Here is a 24,353-nt window from a genome sequence, read left to right on the forward strand (position 1 = left end):
GAATGATTTCCCCTGAAGTTGTGTGATGTAGAAATTATGCAACATGGTGGTACTGTTGTTGGAAGTGTAAAAAAATGTAATTTTTATATCCAACAGTCATGATAAATGTTCTTATTCTGATATTTCTCTATAGATTATTTTGAGTTTCCCATATAAATAATCATTTTATTCATGAAGGACATTTTTAGTCTTTCTACTCTTTCTACTTTTTATATCTTTTCTTATTTTCCTGTATTGTATGTATAGCATTGGTACAGTACTAAATAGAATTAGTGACAGTAGGCACCTTTGTTGTGCTCCTAAAGGGAATATTTTCAGTGTTTCAGTATAATGTTTACTGTGTATGATTTGTAAGTAAATTTTAATAGTTAAGGATGTTTTTTTCTGTTTCTATTTCGAGATTTTTTTTTTTTTTAGAGAGGGAAGAAGAGAGAGAATTTTAAGCAGGCTCCACGCCTAGTGCAGAGCCTAGTGCACAGCTCTAACTCAGGACCAAGATCACAACCTGAGCCAAAATCAAGAGTTGGATTCTTAAATGACTGAGATACCCAGGTGCCCCAAGAATTTATTTTTTCCTTTTAAGACTGGAGTTTGAATTTGTTATCAAATACTTTTTTGGCCTCTTCACATGATCATATGATTTTCTCCTTTATATGGCAAGTTATATTAATTTTTTTAATGCTAAACTAGGTATGGTTCCTAGGTAGACTCACGTTGGTTGTGCTGGACCAAGTTGATAGTATTTTGTTTAAGATTTTTATGTCTGTGTACAGAAGTGATATTGGCTTATATTTCCTCCTTGTACTTTCAGATTTTGGATCAAGTTTATGCTAAGTCATAATATGAGTTGGAGGTATCCCTTCGTTTTTTAAATTCTTTTAAATAGCTTATGTAAAGTAGAATCATTTTTTTCTTTGAGTTTTTAGCAGAACTCTCCTTTTAAAATCACCTTGGTCTGGAATTTTTTGAAGGAAAAAATTTCAACTACTGATTTCATTTCTTTATTGGTTAAAAGGCTATTTTGATTTTTTCTTTCTTCTTAAGCCAACTTGAAAAATAACTTTCCCCTATGAAAAATTTCAAACATGAAAAATAAAGCAACCTATATAATGATCACCCACATACCCATCATCCAGTTCTTGAGTCAGTTTTGGTAAGCTTTATTTTTTCAGGGATTTATCTATTTCATCCAAGATCCGAAGCTTTTTTGACAGAATTGTTCATAACATCTTCTCATCTTTTTTTATTTTAAAAACATATGTAATTTTGTCCCTTTTTCATTCTTAATATTGGTTATTTGTGCCTTTGTTGTCTTAATTTTCTTATCATGTTTGCTAATTTTGCTAATTTTAATAATCTTTTAAAAGAACAAACCTGTGACATTGTTGCACTTTTCTTCTGTGTTCTCTGTTTCATTCATTTCTGCACTATTATTATTTCCTCTGTTCTGCTTTCTTTGGGCTTATTCTGTCCTTTTTCCGCTCTCTAAAGGTGTGTGGTTAGAACATTAACTTTCTTCCATTTTCCTTCTCTAATTAAATGTCTAAGTGTAAATTTTTTCTATACAGTTATTTTGCTGAATGTAACATTTTAATACCTAGTATTTTTGTTATTGTTCAGTTCTAAAATTTTTCTAATTTCTATGATTTCTTTTTTGACCTGTATGTTATTTGGTCATACTTCTTAATTTGCAATATGGAGTTTGTCCTAGTTACTTTTTTGTATTACTTCCTAACTTAATAGTATTATGATCTGAGTGATCATCTTTTGATACTGATTAAGATGTACTTTGACTCCTGGTATCTGGTAAATTTTATAAATGTTTGATGTAATTATGAATAACTATCTGAGTCCTGTAGATGAAGCTTGTTAAATGTGTTCAAATCTTCTGTATCCATAATAATTTTTTTATTTGCATGATCTAGCAATCAAGAAAGACATGTAAAAATTTCTCACAATGACTATGGATATTCCTTTTTCTCCTTGTATCTGTATCTATTTTTGTTTTATGAAGATCATGTTATTAGGCATACAGTTTTAAAGATTGATTGATTGATCGATTTGCCAGAGAGAGAGAGAGTGAGCATGAGCAGGAGGAATAACAGGCAGAGGGAGAGGGAGAAGCAGGTTTCCTGCTGAACAGAGAGCCCTACACAGGACCCTGGGTTTATGACCTGAGCAGAAGGCAGACACTTAACCAAATGAGTCACCCAGGCGCCCCTAGGCTTACAGTTTTGAAATTAATATATCTTGATGAACTAAGTCTTATTGTACAGTGGCCTCTTTATCTCTAGTAATGCTGTTTTCATTGAAATCTAATTTGTCTGATATTAATATAGCTATATTGGCTTTTTTTTGGTTGTTTTTTTCTTGTTATATCTCCTCCTATGTTTTTACATTTATATATCAATTCTAGCTTTTATTCGGTTGGTAATCAGAGTATCTAGCTAGCCCTTCTGATCAGAAATGGAGCTCTTTTTTTTAAAATACTGGAATCAATTTGCTAATACTTTATGAAGGATATTTACATTCATATTTGTCGATGAGACTGATCAGTAATTAGGGTGATATTATTTGTCATCCACACTGAGACAATTTTGAGAATGAAAGGGAGTATAATATTTTTTCCAGGCTTGTGGCATAGAGATTGGTTATAGTACTGTTGGCTGGCATCATCAGGATTTATGAACTGCTTAATCATTTTGGCAAGGAATGGAGGTAAAGATAGGAGGTTTTCCAGTAATTAACCTAGTTAGGATTCAGACTTACCTGTTGGTTTTTGCAACAGTTATTGTACTATTCTATATATCTGACTGGTTATATGTTGAATGAAATTATACAGAGAAAGAAGGATACAGACCTGGATTTGAATGTCTGTCTTTGTGACTTAATTATATAATCCTTAGGTAATGACCTAACCCCTCTGATCTCTTTTCCCCATCTGTGTAATGGAGATTATAATGCCTACCTGGTAGGAATATTACGAAAATTAAAGATGAAAACACGCAGTATGTTCTTAGTACATAGTAGATTTCTCTTATGTTAGCTTACCTCCTTCTTTAGTCCCTGTTGCAAATTATCCTGTGTATTTGGTTTTCAAAACAAAGGTTGCTTTTTCCCTTGTGACTTAAGGTTGAAATCTTCCCAACTTCTCCCCTGTTTACTTTGGATCAGAGAAAATTTCCCACTATGCCCTCAATTATATGCATGTGGCACTTGGATAATTTAGGAAGGTATAGAAATTGACAGTAGCAAAATTTCGACCAAAGGAAATAAATTAATGCTTATGTTATATAAAATGTATAAATTATCAATGAATTGAAAAGGTAAAATATGATTATCCTTAAAATCTCAGATGTAAATCTTCTTAGATAAAGCAAAGCATACTTGACCTCTTATATTCTCACAATCCTTTAACAGGACTTCATTGACTTAACTAGAGAAACCAGACCAAGGGCAAAGGATCGCAATGGACTCTGTGTGATTGACCTGACAAGAACTGAGGAAGAAAACAGACCTATCGCCACTCTTGACTTGACTCTAGAACCTGTTGCTCCTTCCCAGAAAGAGCCAGCCAGTCTTCAGACATGTGCCAGCCTCTCCAGCAAAGAGGTGACAGAAGGGCGGGTAGACAGAAGCTCTTGGCCTACAGCACGGAGAATCATTAATAGCGATCCTGTGGATTTGGACCTTTTGGAAGAAACCACATTTGAAGGTCCACAACTCCCTACATCCATCAGTGGGGACTCTGTTTATCCAGCAGAGCCAAATTGTAGCTCAACATCATTCAAAGGTGACCTTGGCTTCTTGGCAAGCCTACAGCTATCTTCAGATATTTGCTCCCTCTCCCCAGCAAGCAATCAGAAAGCACCCTTGCCATGCCCACAGCAAGATGTGCCTTGCCCATCTCAAGCTTTGCCATGCCCACTGCGAATCTTGCCGTGCCCATTGCGAGCCTCACCATGTCCACCACGAGCCTCCTCATGCCCACCACGAGCTTTGTCATGCCCATCACAAACCGTGCAGTGCCAAGTACAAGCTTTGACTCACCTGCCTCAAGAAGTTCCATGCCCTTCTCGAGATAGGCCATGCCAGCAGAATGTGCCAAGCCCACCTCCAGACTCATCGTGGCAACCTCAGCACTCACCTGACCCACCTCAAGCCTCACTGTGCCCACCTCAAGACTCTCGGGGCCTACCTCAAGATGTACCAGGCCCAGTGCAAAGCATACCTTATCCACAAAATGTGGCACATTTACAAAATGAGCCACAGTCATCATTTGATGTGCCACAGTCACCAAGACACATGCCACAGTCATTAGCAGACATGCCACAGTCACCAGAAGATGTGCCACAGTCACCAGAAAGTGTGCCGCATTCCCCTGGAGAAGTCCCAGACTTCCCAGGAGATATGGTCCATTCACCTGGAGACATGCCATGCTTGCCAGGAGACATGCCACACTCACTTGGAGACTTGCCTCACTTACCACAAGACAGGTCTTACTCTCTCCAAAATGATATACAGAACCATGACACTCCTATGGAAGTCTCAGCTCCATCCTCACCAAGGTTCTCTCCTAGCCCACAATCTCCACAGACTGAAACTTCCTTACAGAAAGTTCCTTGGCTCCCCATCACGGAAACTCCAGGCAGAAAAGAGAGATCACTGTCAGAGCCTGCTAACCCCGGGTCTGCCCAGGTACAAGCACGAACACCACAAGGTGGGTTATACAACAGACCATGCCTGCATAGACTGAAGTACTTCTTACGACCTCCAGTGCATCACCTCTTCTTCCAGACACTAATACCAGATAAAGACACAAGAGAGGTGAGCTAACATATCTTCCCCAAGAAATTAGGTGTCCTCTGTATAGGCCTTGCATGAAGTCATTATGCTGTAAGGAGTCCATGCATGAGAGAACAGGCCCAGGATAAATTTGAAACTTTTATCTTTCCTCTTGTGGAATCATCTAGTGTAGAGTCAGACCTGGGTTCAAATTTCAGGTAGCAACTGGCACTGTAGAAGTCACTATACCTTTCTGAGCCCTAGCTTTCTTAGATGTAAAATGGAGATAAGAACACACATCACAGGATGATTAAATGACATAACATATATAAAGTGCCTATTAGAGTGTCTGGCTCCTTCTAGGCCTTCATCAATTACTTCTCTTCAATTCCTCTGCCTTCCCCTTCCTGATGCCCTTATTACCACTCCCATATTACAGAGATAGTGATACTCTGGATACTTCGGTGCCTCCAAAATCATTACTTTCTGATTTGGAGGAGGAAATTCAATTTTAAGATTTTAACGGGAATGCATTGGTCTTTATTTAGTTATGAGAACTAAACCAGATGCTTGTCTTAGCAGATGTAAGGAAAAAAATTGTGGCTGAGTCCTACAATATGAAGCTATTTTTTTCATTATTCATAACCTTATTGTCAACATTAAGAAGACTGGCTTGAGGTAGGACAAGAATTCAAAAGGTGCATTCTTGGAGCAGTCAGCAATCCGGCATAGTATGTATCAGGCATTCACGTCGATTTGGCCTTGAAGAGTGAATTTTTTTCTCTCATTTTTATTGTTGTTACATCTTCTGATATGTTTTAGGTCTTCTTCTGAATGACTCTCCCCAGCCACTAGCTCATTCTCTTTTTTCCTGTGGGTATGCCTGGTGATACATCAGGACATTATAAAGAGCATTTGGGGGATTTGAGAGAGGTAGTGTTTCCCTAGTCAAGGCTGTAGTGCTTTGTAGGTGCTGCACAACTAGAGAAGCCACCAGTAGATGTAAATGGGGATACCACATTCCCTTTCTATGTAAACATAGCTTAGGTAAAAAGATGGCAGTTAGGCCAAACAAAAGGGATTTTTTTTGTCTCAGTTTCTTACTTTAAAGAACCCTGGCCATCTAGCATTCACCTGTAAATCTTTTCTGTCTCTCCCACGATTTCTTTTGGGCTTTTAATAAGTACTTCTTCACTAGGTCATTTTCGCCCAGAACTTCTTAGCCAGTCCCCATGCTGCCACATACCATTAATTGCCTCTAAATCTTCTGAGTCTTGGTTAAGCTCTAAAATAAGTCATAATGAGCATATCATAAAGTTGTTTGACTTAAAAGTAAACACATAAAGCACAGGGTCGCCTGGGTGGCTCAGTCATTAAGTGTTTGCCTTTGGCTCAGGTCATAATCTGGGGGTCCTGGGATCAATCCCTGAATTGGGGTCCCTGCTTCTCCGGAAGCCTGCTTCTCCCTCTCCACTCACCCTGCTTGCATTCTCTCTTTCGCTGTCTTTCTCTGTCAAGTAAATAAAGTCTTTAAAAAAAACAGAAACAAAACCAAAAACACATAAAACACAAAGTCGCCTTTCAAGGCCTAAAGAAATGTTTTATAAGTATTCGTGCCCCTTAAGTATATGGGCATCAAAAGATTTTGTAAACTTTTATCTATTTGTAGATGTCCCCATTTGTAGGCAAGAAATGAAAAAGTTCAAATATAGGTAAAGTGCCTCACAAGTAAAATAGTCACCAAAGTAAGATTTTTTTGTTTTTCTCTTCTCTGGCTCTTAATTTTCATTACCTGCCAGATACAGTATTGGTCTTTGGTCAGTGAGATCAGGGTTACCTTCAGGTGATTTGAGACATAAGGAAAGCTCACTGGACTTCTGCAGATTTTCTGAATGGACAGTTCTAGCCATCACTGTTTTACTGTTATATATAAGCTGTCAAATCTTTAGTTGATGTTTTAAATTTAATACTTATTCTCAGATTTAAAAAAATAATGCTTATTTAATATAAAACATTTTAAAACAAATAATTACTTATTGTGCTATCAGTCAGCATTTATTATTGTTAATAATTTTGGTGTATTTCCTGCTAAGTTGCCTTTTTACACATAAGCATTTTAAATATTTTAATAATGGGGATTTTTAACAAAAATATAGTTATTTTATTTTATTGTTTAAAAGGAAGTGTGAATTTAGAGGGTAGATCTGGGGTTATATCACCCCATATGTGAAATCAGGTTCTGCCATTTGCTACATGCCAAATGGTTACTCTCTAAATCTCTTTCCTTATCTATAAAATAGGAATAATAATATGTATTTATTAGGTTGTTAGAATTTAAGTGAGGGTAAGTCAGATGTTCAAAAATTATTCTTTTTTTTTTTCAAAAATTATTCTTAATTGTTATTATATTCCAATATCAAAAAACTTTTTAACTTTTTTCCTCTGATTATGAAACTAATATGTATCTATTATGGAAAAATGCAAAAAAGCATATAAAGGAAAGTCATTATTCCACCCACCACCCAGAAAATAGAAAACCACTTTTCACATATTCTTTACCAATCTTTTTAGATACTTACTTTTAGGGGGTGTAGGGGAAGTAACTTAACATTTACTGTTGACAGTAAATCAACTAAATGAGATTCTTTTTTAACAATAAAACATATTTAAAACACCTTTCTTCACTCTCTATTTCAGTATCTGATATAGTATCATAACTACCCCTAACTATCTTCTCACCCTCGCTCCGAAATCAACTTAGGCTAGCTCTTGACTCTTTTGTACTTTCTTTTCTATGCTATATTTTAGCACAGATGCAATCATATTATATGTACAACTTCAAATTCTTATTTTTTAACTTAATATTAAGTATTTTCCCATGTCCTTAAAAGTTTTTTAGATAAGGCTTTTCAGTCTTTTTCTTTTTAAATTATGAATATTTCAAATGCATAGAAAATTTTGCTGTCTTCAACCTGTTTCAGAACCTTTTGTTTTTATATCTGTAGAAACCTATCCTAATTTCTTTCTTTTTATCTCTACAGAGTAAGGGTCAAAAATTAGAACCCATTCCTCATCGAAGACTAAGAATGGTAACAAACACCATTGAAGAAAATTTTCCCCTGGGGACTGTGCAGTTTTTGATGGACTTTGTGTCACCCCAGCATTACCCACCCAGAGAAATTGTGGCTCACATCATCCAGAAAATCCTGCTCAGTGGCTCCGAGACCGTGGATGTCCTAAAGGAGGCCTATATGCTTCTCATGAAAATTCAACAGTATGAACCTTAGATGTTGGTGACTCTCCTAGGGAACCTGGACTCAGGGCACAGCTTTCTCTTGCCTAAGCTTGACTCAGCTAACCATTCAAGAGTGTGACTTAGTATGTCAGTGTTATTTGGGTTGCAAGTGACAGGAAACCCAATCCAAACTAGCTTCAACAGCGGATAACAGAGAATTTGATTATTCATGTTACTAGAAACCTAGGAATAAGATTTAATTCAGTTCAAAATTTTTACCAGGATCCATTTTTCAGCCCTGCTTTGCTCTCCTTTTCAGGATCTACTTAGTAGTCTTTTCAGCTTCTAGCTTTTATGAGACAGAGAGTCCACTTCCTTTATAATCACACAAGATTTCTGAAGTTGAGTCTTGTAGGCTTTATTTGCCATAACATAGGACATGAGCTCTTTTTTTAAACCAATCACTGTGAACTGAAGGATAGAATATCATGATTGGCTAAATATGCTTCATAGGCTTCATCATAGGATCCTAGTAGATAAAGCTAATGGGCTAGAGTAATAAAGTATTGATTTCTTCAAGGCAAAATTGGGTTACTAGTGCCTTCCAAAAGAGAAGTGGTTAGTGAAAGTTCCACTACCCTCAGGTGACATGGTATCATGTCAAAGGAAGGGCAAGAGTAGTGAGAATAAAAGGAGGTTTCTTGTTTCTGTCATCTTCCACATCCTATCCCCTCTTCCACTGAACTCTCCAGAATTCTAATTGGTGTCATTTGACTTTCAGGCTACATCCAGCTAATGCCAAGACAGTGGAGTGGGACTGGAAGCTGCTCACTTATGTCATGGAGGAAGAGGTAACGTAATAATTATGAAGGTGTGTCTTCTGCACAAGTCTTAATTAGAAACAGAAGTGATGGCAAATCTAGTAGTAAAGTCTTTGACCTTATTCCCTCCTTGTACTCCCATCCCCACCAAAAAATCCCTATTAAAATGGTATATGCTGTCTTCTTTTTTTTTTTTTTAATATTTTATTTATTTATTTGACAGAGAGAGATCACAAGTAGACAGAGAGGCAGGCAGAGAGAGAGAGAGAGGGAAGCAGGCTCCCTGCTGAGCAGAGAGCCTGACACGGGACTCGATCCCAGGACCCCGAGATCATGACCTGAGCCGAAGGCAGCAGCTTAACCCACTGAGCCACCCAGGCGCCCCTATATGCTGTCTTCTAATTCAAAATTAAGTACATTCACTTATCCCTCCAGTTCTTAAGATTCCATTAAAAAGAATAGTAAAGGAATAGATAAAGATATAAATCCATGGCAATGAAGATAAGGGGAAGGGCAACAGATCTGAAAGAAAACTAAAAGAACTAAAGGAAATGTAAGATTGTCACTGGTGAAGCTAGGCAGAGAAAGCCACAGGCTATAATACATGCAGCCAAGGAGTGAGGAAATCTACCCTTTAGAGCAGAGAGTTTTCAACTCAGAAACACGATATATATAAGAGGGTTGAATTCAGAGATAGGCCATAACTTTGTTAAACTTTGTTAAACTTTGTTAAAAGTTTGTAGATAGAACTGACAACCTCTCCATTCTTGAGTACAGAAATTTCAGTCATCAGGCTACTTAATTTCAGGGGGAAAGTCAGAGGATCAAAAACACTGAATGAACCATTTGTCATAAACGAAGGCACCTAGTATAGAGTTGGTATTCCAGAAAAACTCCTGCATTCTGATTTCTAGGGATCCTTAAACTTAATTGCCAGCTTTCTGTCTGCTCACCCAAAGCACTTGGATGGAACAAATTACTTTCAACTTAGAATTCTAAACTCAACCAAACTATTATTCAAGTGTGAGTGTAACATAAAGACATGTAGGAACTTGAAAAAATACCCCCACGCCCCATTTCTTTGGTTACCTAAAGGTATGCATCAAAAGAATGAGAATGGAGGAGTAATAAAGAGGGAGGCACAGGATCCAGAGAACACGAGCTCTCTCCTAAAATTATGTTGATAGTAGACCTAGAGAGCATTCAGTCCAGATTAGAACAAAGTAACGTGGGACCTCAAGAATTATCTGGGAAACATCACCAAGATCACCAAGACAAAGTTGCTCCAGGCTGCTATTCTCCAATGGAAATGCCAAATTAAGAAAAATATATGGACCAGTATACTTCTGTGAAAACTCTGGAGATAATTGAGAATCTCTAGTACCCAAGAAAATGCATAATCAATAAAGGACTCAATGAAAAGAGTAGGAAATCAGGGTTATTTTGTGTGTCCATGCCCCTCCTCTACACACTATAGCATGGTGCAACTGGTAGGAAACCTCACACACCCCAGCTCCTCCCTCAGGGTGGAAACAAAAGAGTGGACTTTGAGTCCAGTGCCCTGGCTTGTTAGGAAGCTGCCCAACGGATAGTTTTTGTCTCTCATGACTCAAATCACTGATGGGAATAGTGGTATAATTTGAAAGCTGCTGAAAAGAGAGGTGAGCACTGCCACATGTTAGAGCTTCAGGGATTTTGTAGTTCCACAGGCAAGTACCAGGGGAGCAAGAGGCGGCATTCCTGAGAAGAAACAAAGGCAAGCCATTTAGGAAATTAAGACAGATAAAAGCACAGATACAAGCCCAGTGAAAACATATCTCCAGGAAAGTTCTGAGAAAATCCAGAACCTTTATTCAGGCTAATTGGTGAAGATCTCACCCTGCATGAACTCAGTGAATAGACTGAGAAGGGTGTTTGTTTTTTCCAAATGCTTAAGCCTCAACTAAAGATTACAAGGCATATGAAGAAACTGGAAATTATGTCCCAGTCAGAGGAACAGAATAAAACTCCAGAAACCAACCATAAAGTAACACAGATCTCTCAACTCCCTCACAAAGAATGTTTTTAAACTATCTCAAAAATGTACAAGGAGGGGCGCCAGGGTAGCTCAGTCAGTTAAGCGTTCAACTCTTGATTTTGGCTCAAGTTGTCATGGGATCAAGCCCTGCAACAGGCTCTGTGCTCAGCACAGAGTTGGCTTGGGATTCTTTCTCTCCCTCTGCTCTTGCACTTCCCTCCTTCTCACGCATGCACACGTGTGCACACACTCTCACTCTCTAAAATAAATAAATAAATCTTTTTAAAAAATGCACAAGGAGCTAAAAGAGAACAGGGATAGACAACTAACTGGAGCATGAAAATGATGCATGAACAAAATGAGAATATTAAAAAACTATTAGAATCAAAAATACTCTGGAGTTGGAAAGTATAATAACTGAACTAAAAAATTCACTAGAGGGATTCAACAGCAGACTTGACAGGCAGAAGAAAACAGTCAGTGAACTTGAAGTAAGGTCATTTGAAATCATTGAGACAGAGGAACAAAAAGAAAACAAAATGAAGAAAATTGAAGAGAGCCTAAGGGACTATGGGACATCATTAAGTGGACCATATATGCATTATGGGAGTCTGAAGAGAAGAGAGAAAGAAGCAGAGAGCTTATTTGAAAAAAGAGTGACCCTCAACTTCCCAAATCTGAGGAAAGAAATAGACATACAATTTCATGAAGCTCAATTCCAGTGAGGTTAAACCAGAGACTCACACCGAGACATGTTACAATCAAAGTGTCAAAAGTTAAAGACAGACTCTTGAAAACAGCAAGAGAAAAGTGACTTACCATATACAAGAGAGCTTGCATAAGATTCTCGGAAGATTCTCAGCAGAACCTTGCAAGCAGAAGGCAATAGAATGATATATTCAAAGTGCTGAAGAAAAAAAAAAAGCTATTAGCCAAAAATACTATATCCAGCAAAGCTATCCTTCAAAAATGAGGGAGAGCAGGAGAGAAGCAACACATCCCATACAGGATCTCAATAAGATAATCAGCAGATTTCTCATCAGAAGTTTCAGAAGCCAGAAGGTAGTAGACTGATACAGTCCAAGTGCTAAAGAATAAAACTCAACCAAGATTGCTTTATTCAACAAAATTATTTTTCAAAAATGAAACAGAAATAAAGACATCCCCAGATAAACAAAAGCTGAGGGAGTTCATTTCCACCAGCCATGTCCAGCAAGAAAGCCTAAAGGGTGTCCTGCAGAGTAAAATGAAACACTCATAGTAACTTGAAGCCATATGAAGAAATAAAGATGTCAGTAAAGGTAAATATATGGGCAATTATAAAAACTCCTATTATTATAACAACATTTTATAGCATTTGGTTTTGTATATGGTTAAGTGACTAATTCAAGTTTCATAATTATTAGTCTAAAAGCTAGTATTACTAAAACTTTGAAACTCCACATTTTGCTTTCTACATAATTTAAGATAATCATTTAAAAGAATTACTAATTTGTTTGTATGAAGATATAATTATGTGACATCAACAACTAAAAGGGTGACAGACCTATAAAGGAACAGTTTTTATGTTACTGAAGTTAAACTTGTATGAATTCAAATTAGAGCATCAGAATATTAAAGGCAGTCATGATGGTAACCACAAAGACAACAGCTATAGAAATACACAAAAGAAAATGACAAAAGAATTTAAAACGTTTACTATAAAAATATCAACTAAGACAAAAGACAATGATGCAGGAAATAAGGAACAAAAAAGCTATAAGGCATTTAGAAAACAACACAATGACAGAAGTGCATCCTTCCTTATCAGTAATTGCTGTAAATGTAAATGAATTAAACTCTCCAGTCAAAAGACATAGATTAGCAGAATAGATAAAAACACATGATCCAACTACATGCTCTCTACAAGAAACTCACTTTACATCAAAAGACATAAGTAGGTTGAAAGTGAAAGAATGGGAAAAGATATTCCATGAAAACAGTAACCAAAACAGACAAGTAGGTGGCTGTACTAATATGAGACAAAATAAACTTTAAATCAGAAAATGTTGCAATAGACAAAGGAGTACATTATGTATTAATTAAAGATTTAATACAGCTGTAAGATATAACAATCGTAAATATTTATGTACCTAATGATAGACAATCAAGATATGAAGCAAAAACTGACAGAATTGAAGGGGAAAATATAGAGTTCTATATAATAATTGGAGACTTCAATACCCCACTCATATTAATGAATAGAATAACCAGAATAGAAGATAGGTAAGGAAAGAGAAAAAATTAAATAAACACTGCAATAAACCAACCAGGTCTAACAGTTATATGCAGAATATTCTACCAATAACAGCATGCTCCTTCTTCTTAGTGCACATGGGACATATTCCAGGATAAACCATGTGTTAGGCCACTAATTAAGTCCCAGTAGATTTTAAAAGATAGATATCATATAAAGTATCTTCATTCTATGAAACCAGCAATCTCCCTGATATTAAAGCCAGATATACAGACACTAGAAAAAAACTGCAGTCCAATATGCCTATGAACATGGATGCAAAATCTCCAGCAAAATATTAATAAACCAAATTGAACACCATATTCTATGGATTATACATCATAATCAAGTGGGATTTATCTGAGAATACGAGGATGGTTCAATCTACAAAAATCAATCAATGAAATACTACATTAACAATTACGGACAAAACCACATGATCACCTCAGTTGAGGCAAAAGATGCATTTGACAGAATTCTACACATTTCATCATAAAAACTCCCAACAAACTAGGAATAGAGGGAAACTATCTCATAAAAGTACTATATGGCCCACAGGAAACATCATATTCAGTGTTGAAATATTGAAGCTCTTCCTCTAAGATTAGGAATAAGGTAAGGATACCTACTTTTGTCTCTATGTATCCAACATAGTATTGGAAGTTCTAACCAAAGCAGTTAGGCAAGGAAGGGAAATAAAAGACATCCCAATTGAAAAGCAAGAAGCAGAATTATCTCTATTCATAGACAACATGATCTTATATGAAGAAAGCCCTAAAGATTCGACACAGAAAAATTGTTAGAGCCAATAAACAAATTCAGCAAAGTTGCAGGATACAAAATCAAGACACACAAATCAATTGCATTTCTGTATACTAGCAATCTGAAAAGGAAGTTAAGAAAACAGTTCTATTAACTAAAGTATCAAGAACAGACTTAGGGGTGAACCTAACCAAAGAGATGAACAATTTGTACACTGAAAACTATAAAACTTTACTGAAAGAAAATAAAGAAGACATAAATAAATGATAAGATATCTCATGCTCAGAGACTGAAAGAATTAATATTGTTAAGATGTCAGTAGTACCCAAAGTAATCCACAGAATCAGCACAGTCCCTGTCAAAATCCCAACAGGACTTTTTGCAGAAATAGAAAAATCTATCCTAAATTATATGGAATTTCAGAGGACCCTGAGTAGCCTAAACAACCTTGAAAAAGGAGAACAAAATGGGACTATTCATACTTGTTGATTTTAAATATAAAGCTACAGTCATCAAAATAGTGTGGTACTCTCGTAAAGACAGACATACAGACATATGGAATAAAATGGAGAAACCCCCCCCCTAAAAATTTTTGTGAGTATGGCCAAGTGATATTTATCAAAGGTGCCAAGACCATTCAATGGAGAACAGATAGTCTCAACAAATGGTTTTGGGGAAACTGGATAGCCATATGCAAAAGAATGAAGTTGGACCCTTCTCTAATACCATATACAAAAATTAACTCTAAAGGGAATGAAGATCTCTGACATCAGACCAAAAATGATAAAACTGTTAGGAGAAAATATAGCAGAAAGCTTCATGACATTGGATTTGGCTTTGTTTTCTCTGGTATGACACCAAAGACATGAGCAAATAAAAAAATAGACAAATGGAGCTATTTAAAAGTTTACAACTTCTGTGCATCAGAGAACACAGGAGTGAAAAGACAGTCTATGGAATGGGAGAAAATATTTTAAAGTCACTTATCTGGGGGTGCCTGGGTGGCTCAGTTAGTTAAGCATCTGCCTTCAGCTCAGGTCATGATCTCAGGGTTCTGGGATCGAGCCCACAAAGTTTAAAACTTCTGTGCATCAGAGAACACAGTCAGGAGTGAAAAGGCAGTCTATGGAATGGGAGAAAATATTTTAAAGTCACATATCTGGGGGTGCCTGGGTGGCTCAGTTGGTTAAGCATCTGCCTTCAGCTCGGGTCATGATCTCAGGGTTCTGGGATCGAGCCCACATCAGTCTCCTTGCTCAGCAGGGAACCCACTTCTCCCTCTCCCTCTGCCTGCTACTGCCCCTGCTTGTGCTCGCACGCTCTCTCTCTCTCTCTCAAATAAATAAAATATTTTTTAAAAATCACATCTGATATTAATATCCAGAATATACAAAGAACTCCTATAACTCAACAACATTTAAACATTTCAATACAAAACTGACAGAGTTAAAGGAAAAATTCAACAGCAAACTAACCTGATTTTTAAATGGGCAAAGGACTAGAATAGACATTTTTCCAAAGATGATATACAAATAGCCAATAAGCATGTGAAAGGATGCTCAACATTACTAATCACAGAGAAATGCAAATCAAAATTATGATGATATCATTTCACACCCATCAGAAAGCGTACCATTAAAACAAAAATTTTTAATGAAAATAGTGGCAAGGATGTAGAGAAATTAGATCACTTGCCCACTGTGGGTAGGATTATAAAATAGTATAGCCCCTGTGGAAGATTATATAGTATTTCTTCAAAAAATTAAAATAGAATTACCATATAATCCATTAATCCCACTTCATATATTTCCACAGGGGTATATATGTAAAAGGATTGAAAGAAGGGTCTTGAAGAGATATTTGCACACCCATGTTTATAGCAGCATTATTCACAATAGAAGTGGAAGTAACTGAAGTGTCCATCAACAGATGACTAGGTAAACAAAATGTGGTTTATACAGATAAGATGAAACAATAATTTTGCTTTAAACAGGAAGGAAATCCTCCCATATGCTACAACATGGATGGTAGCATAATGAAGACAAAATACTAAGTGAAATAAGCCAGTTCCAAAAAGTATATAATTTGAGGTACCTGAACTGTCTATAGTACTTATATTAATATAAAAAAGAAATGGGAGCACCTGGGTGGCTCACTTGGTTGGGTGTCCCAACTGCTGCTTTCACCTCAGGTCTTGAACTCTGGGTTGTGGATTCAAGCCCTTTGTTGGGCCCCATGTTGGGCTCTGCGCTGGTCGTGGAGCCTACTTAAATTTAAAAAAATTTTTTTTAAGCAAATAGAATGTTGGTTACCAGGGTCTAGGGGAAGGGAGAAATTGCGTGTTATTTTTCAATGCGTGTAGAGTTTCATCTTGCAAGATGGAAAAGTTCTGGAGATCTGTTGCACAATTATGTGAATTTGCTTAACAATACTAAACTGTACACTTAAAAATGGTTATAACAGTAAACTTTGTTACATGTTTTTTACCACAATTTTAAAAAAATTTACAAAGAAAACAGGAAATAAATGTTTCCAAGACAGTAGAGATACAGGAAGTCTCATGTAAATTGCTGGTGGGAATGTAAATGGTACAGCCACTTCAGAAAACAGTTTGGCAGTTTCTTTAAAAAATTAAACATAAGCTTTTCATATGACCTAGCTCTTCCACTTCCAGATACTGACCCCCCGCCAAATGAAAATATATGTCTAATAAAGGCTAACATGTGAATGTTCATAGCAGCATTATTCATGATAACCAAAAAGTGGAAACTGGCCAAATGTCCATCAACAGTTGAATGGGTAAGCAAAATGTGCTGTATTTGTACATGGGAATACTATTCAGTAATTTTAAAAAATGAGCTCTTGATACATGCTATGACATGGGCAAACCTCAAAATAAATATTAAACTAAGTAAAAGGAAGCCACGTACACAAGGTCACATAACTGTATAATTCTGCATATATGAAATGTCCAGGAGGGCAAATCAATAGAGCCCAAAGTAGAGGAGTGTTTTTACTTGGGGCTAGAGGTGGGAATGGGAATTAACTGTAAACAGGCATGAGGGATCTTATTTCAGTTACGAAGATGTTCTTTTTTAACATTTATTTATTTTAGAATGAATGAGCACTCATGAGTATGGGGAGAGGCAGAGGGAGAGAATTTTCAAGTAGACTGCACACTGAGTATGGAGCCCATCATGGGGCTCAATCTCATGACCCATGAGATCATGACCTAAGCTGAAACCAAGAATTGGACACTTAACCAACTGAGTCACCCAGGTACCCCTATGAGGATGTTCTAAAAATTGATGCTCGTAGCTGCCAAACTCAATAAACTTACAACAAATCATTGAATTGTACTTTTAAAATGGGTAAATTTTTGAGGTTTTATAATAAAGTTTTTTAAAAATGAAAAAAATTGGAAAAGACAGGTATTCTCAAGATTCAACACCATTCTTGAGGAGCAAAGTGTTCACTGTAGGCAGTGTACAGAGAACAAAGAAAGAAACTTTGGGAAAAACAAAAAGCTTCAGAAGAAAAGAATGATTTTCTTAGTATACCATTATATGGATTTCCATCATCAGTCCATGGAAGACTGCTAGTCCCCACATAAAGAGCCTTGTAACCCAGATGTTTCTCTCTCTCAAAAGCATAGCCAGCAGTCTCTCTCCTGTGCCATAGTAAATAATTTTAACATAGTATTCATACTGTAAACACTAGAATCAATTTATATACAAGGCATAAAGGAATTTTATTAGCCTTGACAGTGGAAAACAGAAAAGCGTAGAAGATAAAGATTAGGGGATGTAAAGGGATAGGATCTCTGAGAATAGTAGGGTTGCTACAACATCTTTATCTCTATCCCAAGTGGGGAGTCAAGAGATACTATCTATAGATGTTGGAACATAAGTTGAGATAGTTATTTTAGGAAGAGAAGCAGGAAAGTGACATAGTGAGTTAAATCCTTATCTAGCACAACAGAAGCCAATAGGTAATGTCTAAAGTTAATAAATCAAGAAATAGTGATAAGAGCATCTTTTTTTTCTTTTTCTATTTGACATTGTCCCTTTTTAAATTAACATATAATGTATTATTTGTTTCAGGGGAACAGCTCAGTATGAGTCATGTCTTAACACAATTCACAGCACTCACCATAGCACATACCCTCCCCAATGTCCATCACCCCACTACCCCATCCCTTCCACCCCTCTCCACTCCAGCAACCCTCAATTTGTTTCCTGAGACCAAGAGTCTCTTATGGTTTATCTACCTCTCTGGTTTCATCTTGTTTCATTTTTCCCTCCCTTCCCTGTCTTGTTTCTCAAATTCCTCAAATCAGTGAGATAATATGATAATTGTCGCCCTCTGATTGAGTTATTTCACTTAGCATAATACCCTCTAGTTCCATCCACATTGTTGCAAATAGGAAGGTTTCAGGGGGTTTTGTGGCTGCATAGTATTCCATTGTGTGTATGTGTATATATATGTATATGAAAATACATACATACCACCTCTTCTTTATCCATTCTTCTGTTGATGGAAATCTAGGTTCTTTCCACAGTTTGGCTACTGTGGTCATTGCTGCTATAAACATTCGGGTGCACGTGCCCCTTCGGATCACTACATTTGTATCTTTAGGGTAAATACCCAGTAGTGCGATTGCGGGTCATAGGGTAGCTCTATTTTCAACTTTTTGAAGAACATCCATGCTGTTTTCCAGAGTGGCTGCACCAGCTTACATTCCCACCAACAGTGTAGGAGGGTCTTTTTAGAGATGATTAGGTTAACTTCAGAAGAAAGAGTTTAAAATTTCCCTCTAAGGTACTGCAGGGGGGCAAGCAGTAGTGGAGAGTGAGTGGTGTTAGTGGAAGACTTCCATCATACAAGTACTTGATTTTAAAAAAATCATTTGCACCAATTAATAAAGATAAGAGAAAAAATACACACATTTGGAAGACAAGGTTATCCATCCCCACCTCCTCTTTAAAAAGAAAAAAATTATTTGTGCTTACCATGCCTGCTAACTAAACCATACCCTAGTCCCTGAGTATATATTCTCAGAGTATGCACCTATCCCGTAGTGTTTGAAAAGCTTCTTAAGAGTCCAGCAATGGTTTAGGGCCTTGTTCTTTGAATTTTCAAAGCCTGAGCTCATGGACCTGGGTCCCAGCACTTGTCTCCCAGTAAAGGGAAACCAACAAATGGTGTATGTCTGCCTGGTGTGTCGCAGGTCCTTACAGTGGTTTTGGTATGGTTATGGTTATCACCACGTAAATCACAGAGACACTGAGACTAAGAAGGACAAGTTGAATAAGGTGTGGATCTGAGTTAAAAACGTCAGGCAAAAATAAATACGTAAGGTCTGTGTGCCATCAAAGCCCACATTCTTACCTACATCAATTGGGCTTTCTCAGTTAGGATCATTTCACTGTAACAGAAAACCCAACTTAGACTTGCTAGAACAATGAAGATATGCATCAGCTCACATTACTAGAAGTTTTTAGCAGTGGTATGGACATCTTGACTGCTTGATCAGCAGCCCAGTAGGGTCATTTAGGAACTAGTTTTTGTCTCTCTGTTCTGATAGCCACAGTTTGGGGTTTATCCTGAGACTGATAGTCAAGTTCAGTGAGACACTGACTTTTTTTTTTTTTTTTTAAGATTTTATATATTTATTTGATAGACAGAGATCACAAGTAGGCAGAGGCAGGCAGAGAGAGGAGGAAGCAGGCTGCCTGCTGAGCAGAGAGCCCAATGCGGGGCTCGATCCCAGGACCCTGGGATCATGACCTGATCCCTGCTGAAGGCAGAGGCTTTAACCCACTGAGCCACCCAGGCACCCCGAGAGACTGACTTCTCATGGCTATCTGTCTCTTAAAATTAGGAAGCCTACAGTCCTAAGGCTCCAGGCTCCCAAGACTGCCCTATTTTCCCTTTTTTCTAATGATGTGGACTGCCTGATCTCAGGAACTTCTTTTAGGTACAAACTTGTTGCCGCATGGCCTTCCCTTGGACTTCATATTTATGAGAGCCCAATACTCACTGTCATCAGGAAATGGAGAGGAAATACTTCTCTTTTTTTTCCCCCTGCAGGGACAGAATCTTCCTGGGCGAGTCCTTTTTTTGCGTTATGTGGTACAGACCCTGGAAGATGACTTCCAGCAGATCCTGAGGAGGCAGCGACAGCACTTGCAGCAGTCCATTGCAAGCACCGTGCTGTCCTGCGACAAGCAACCCCACAATGTCAGGTAACCAGCGTCTGAGCCCCGGGGCTGACAAGAGGTTGGGAGCATAGGTGGGCAGCGACTCAAGCCTCGAGAACATTGCGGGGATGAGACTAGAGTCACTTGATAGTATAACAGGGATAGCTATTAAAACTATAGATGAGGGGCGCCTGGGTGGCTCAATGGTTAAAGCCTCTGCCTTCAGCTCAGGTCATGATCTCAGGGTCCTGGGATCGAGTCCTGCATGGAGCTCTCTGCTCAGGGGGGAGCCTGCCTCCTCCTCCTCTCTCTCTCTGCCTGCTTCTCTGCCTACTCATGATCTGTCTGTCAAATAAAAAAAAAATCTTTAAAAAAAAAAAAAAACTATAGATGATCTGGGGCGCCTGGGTGGCTCAGTCATTAAGCATCTGCCTTCAGCTCAGATCATGATCCCAGCATCCTGGGATCGAACCCCGCTTCGAGCTCCCTGCTCAACGGGAAATCTGCTTTCCTTCCCCTAGCCCCCCTGCTTGTGTTCCCTCTCTCTCTCTGTGTCTCTCTCTGTCAAATAAATAAATAAAATCTTAAAAAAAAAAAAAAAAACTATAGATGATCCTATCGGGTGCCTGGGCGGCTCAGTCATTAAGCAGCTGCCTTTGGCTCAGGTCATGATCCTGGGGTCCTGGGATCGAGTCCCGCATTGGGCTTTCTGCTCGGCAGGAAGCCTGCTTCTCCCTCTCCCTCTCCCCCTACTTCTGTTCCCTCTTTCATTGTATGTGTCTCTCTCTGTGAAATAAATAAGTAAATATCTTTTCAAAACAAAACAAAACCTATAGGTGATCCTAAAAGAAAAATCTCTCTGTACCAGCTCTATGTTAGGCACCTCAGCCTTCGTGGTTTTTCTCAAGACCATCAGATGTTCTTTGGTGTATTTCAGAATTGTCCAGACAGCCTCAGGAGACCCAAGGGGAGATGTTAACTATGCAAAACTTCTCACAGCTTTCATAAGCCTCGATTTATTTCCATATTCCTGAGTAACTCAAAATAACTTATTTGTCACTACTAGTTTCTGAAAAGTAATATATGGTAATCGGTCATGTGGCTAACAATCCAGGACGAAATGGCAGCTGGGAAGCATGTAGAATCAGGGCAAGAGAGAGCTTCTGGAAGTTTCAGAGCAGGGAGACACCATATCCTTATATCAGTGGGAGAAAATGTGATTTCTGGGGTGGTGATCTCAGGCTGGAATTTTCCTCTGCAAACTACAACTCTTGCTTTTTTTGGAAATAGTTTTCACCAGACTAAAGTACCAGCATCCTTTCCTTTACCAGCATCATTGAAACTCTTCCATTCATGTTTATGTTCCCGTATGTTCTTGCATGTTTGTTAAAAATAGTATTCTATGGGCCAATGTAGGATATTAACTATTATAACTACTTTAATAGAAAAGGAGGAACCTTCATATTGTTTTGAGCATCATCCAGCTTCCCTGCTTAGTTTGCATGGCTGTATTCATTTTCCGAGACGTGGCATTTTATGTAGCTTAAATGTTAATGATTGTAGGATAGAAAACCAGTAAGTAGAGAATCTACAAAAAGCACAGAATAGCATAGTTGTGTTTTGAATGGAAAAATGACAGTTTAATTAATGAGAGCAACTCTAGCAACCATTCTGCTCTGTGAGCATGGGCACTGGACTGAGTGGAAGACGAGGGACAGACCTACTTGACCCAGTCATGTCAGTTGCTTTCGTTTCTACTTGCACTATGCAGAGTGTGATCTTAGGTTTAAGGTTTAAAGATAGGCATTTGTGGCTTCATAGTCAAGCCAGATCCTCAATTTTGCTTTTTATCAACGAGCATAATCATCTGTTCAGATGGAAGAAAAACTTGTTTTTGATTCACTAAGAGATGGATATTAGATTGAGGTTGTAGTTACACAGATGTATACATATATTTATCAAAACTTATCAAGTAAAAACCTGTGTGCAATTTATAGTACATAAACCTCAAAGATGAGTTTTTGTTAATTGGAATATAGCTGATACATGTTGTATTAGATTCAGGTGTACAACGTACTGATTGGACACGTCTGTATGTTGTGCTTTGGTCACCACAGTGTGGCCATCATGTGTCACCACACTACATTGCTGTAATATCACTGATTACATTCCCTATGCTGTACCTTTCAGCCATGTGACTCATTCATTCCATAACTGGTAGCCCGTATGCCCTCACCCCCCTCCACCCGCTTTCCTCATCCTCCCACCCCTGGTGCTCTGGCAACCACCAATTTGTTTTCTGTATTTATGAGTCTGTTTCTGGTTTTTTCTTTTGTTTTCTAGATTCCGCAAATAAGTGAAATCAAATGATATCTGTATTTCTATGACTTACTTCATCTAGCGTAATACCCTCTTGGTCCATCCATGTTCTCACAAATGGCAAGATCTCATTCTTTCTCCTTTATCCATTCATCTGTTGATGGACACTTGAGTTGCTTCCATGTCTTAGCTACTATAAATAATGCTACATAGAACATAGGGGTGCTGTTCTGAACAAAAGATTCACAGCAGCCATGTTTCCTTCTCAAAAAGGAAAGAAAGATTATTATTATTATTATTTTTATTATTATAGAAGCCTAGTAGAAACAGAAAAGGAAATGGACCTATGCATAGATGAAGGTAATAATAGACAAAACATGAGAATAAGGCAAAGTCACATCAAATCAGGTACTTAACAACATCCAGCCTCATCAGCTGGGGAAGCCCCATGGAAACAGCCAGGCTGAAGTCCTGACTGAGAATCCTGGGCAGAGCATCCTCCCCTCGGGTGAGACTTCTAACTGACCATTCCCATAAGGGCCATATTTATAGGGTAAATAACAGGGTTTGAAGTTAAATATTTGTTTGCCTACATGCGGTTTGGAGCAAGCTGCATTTCCATGTTACCGTATTTCTATATTTTCAAGGAACCTGGGCTTTGTGCGTCTGCCTCCCCTCCAGGATTCCATTCCAGGAAGCCAACCCAGCATAGAGTAGGAGGGCATGTGAGACAAGAATTGTAGCCCTTGGTGTCCAGAACAGACCCAGAGGCCAGAAAATGTATGTCAAACAACCAGGCTCCCAAGGCTATTCACATAGCATAAGTCTCACAAACAACATTCCTTAGCCTGCCTGTGTACATGCATGTCCAGATGGTCGGTTATGTGGGAGAAATCACAAAAACATCTATCCATACAGAACAGGTGTATGTATCTTTTTGAATTCATGTTTTCATTTTCTTTAAATACCCAGTAGTGGGATTACTAGATCATAATGGTATGTCTATTTTTAAATTTTGAGGAACCTCCATTCTGTTTCCCCAGTGGTTGTACCAATTTACATTCCCAGCAGTGCATGAGGATTCTTTTTTCTCCACAACCTCGCGAGCATTTGTTATTTCTTATCTCAAAGATAGTAGTTTTTAAAAAGAGGGAGAGATAGCAAGTCAGTCCCTGTAGTACCCTTTCATATGGGGCTTTCTTTTCTTTTTTAACTGTGCATACAAAGAGTAAACTAGTTCTATAAGATTTAAGAAATACACTAGTTCCCAAGTCCCTTCACCTGCATTTTCCTTTCCCACAAGGGTAATCACTTTACTCGTTTAAGTGATTTTTTGGATATTTACCTCTGTATGACTAAATAACGTGCTTGTGTTGCTAATTCTTTATTTTTCATTATTAGCTATTATTTGTTGATTTTCTACGTGAAGGATAAGAAGTTAGCTCATTTTCCTCCCTACCTCCTCCCTGACATACACATTTCCCAGCCCCCATACTATTAATTGATTTATATCATAATTTTCTTCAGATCGATATTCAATGTTTCTATTACCGGACTATGTGTGCTAGTCAGAGTTGAGCCAAGTACTAAACTATGATTACTTTTCCTTTCATTTATACCTTTGTGTTTCCTTAGAGTTAATAATTGCCTTACTTTTAGTTCCCCTGTATTCTTTGTGCATATTGGAAGTCAACCCCAAATTCTCTGTTTGGTCTAAATCTCCCCTAAAGATGTACATTTGCACTGGGTAGTCATCTTCTTCTTAAAGACCTCCTTCAGTCTGTATTGGTTGTCCTCTTTGCCAGTTTTTATCATAAATGTGAGAATTTCCTTTACTTGTTTCTAAAGTTGCATCTTTTGTGTGTGTTTGTCCTATATCTTCTCTTTCTTGGTTTACTCCCTCATTTTGATGGATCAGTCTCCAGTAGCTTCTTTT

The 24,353-nt window shown here is 37.8% G+C and overlaps 1 protein-coding gene across 1 annotated transcript in view; it reads left to right on the plus strand.

The window, feature by feature from the left end:
* SIMC1 (SUMO interacting motifs containing 1) overlaps positions 1-24,353 on the plus strand; it is a 71,049-nt gene that overhangs the window by 21,958 nt on the left and 24,738 nt on the right. Inside the window, exons 2-5 of the mRNA XM_047729138.1 lie at positions 3,421-4,827; positions 7,827-8,059; positions 8,802-8,871; positions 19,989-20,143. Of these exons, the coding sequence (XP_047585094.1) occupies positions 3,421-4,827; positions 7,827-8,059; positions 8,802-8,871; positions 19,989-20,143 (1,865 nt within the window). The remainder of the gene's footprint in view (positions 1-3,420; positions 4,828-7,826; positions 8,060-8,801; positions 8,872-19,988; positions 20,144-24,353) is intronic.

This window comes from Lutra lutra, chromosome 5 (assembly GCF_902655055.1).
Source record: "Lutra lutra chromosome 5, mLutLut1.2, whole genome shotgun sequence".
In the NCBI taxonomy this organism is placed as follows: Eukaryota; Metazoa; Chordata; class Mammalia; order Carnivora; family Mustelidae; genus Lutra; species Lutra lutra.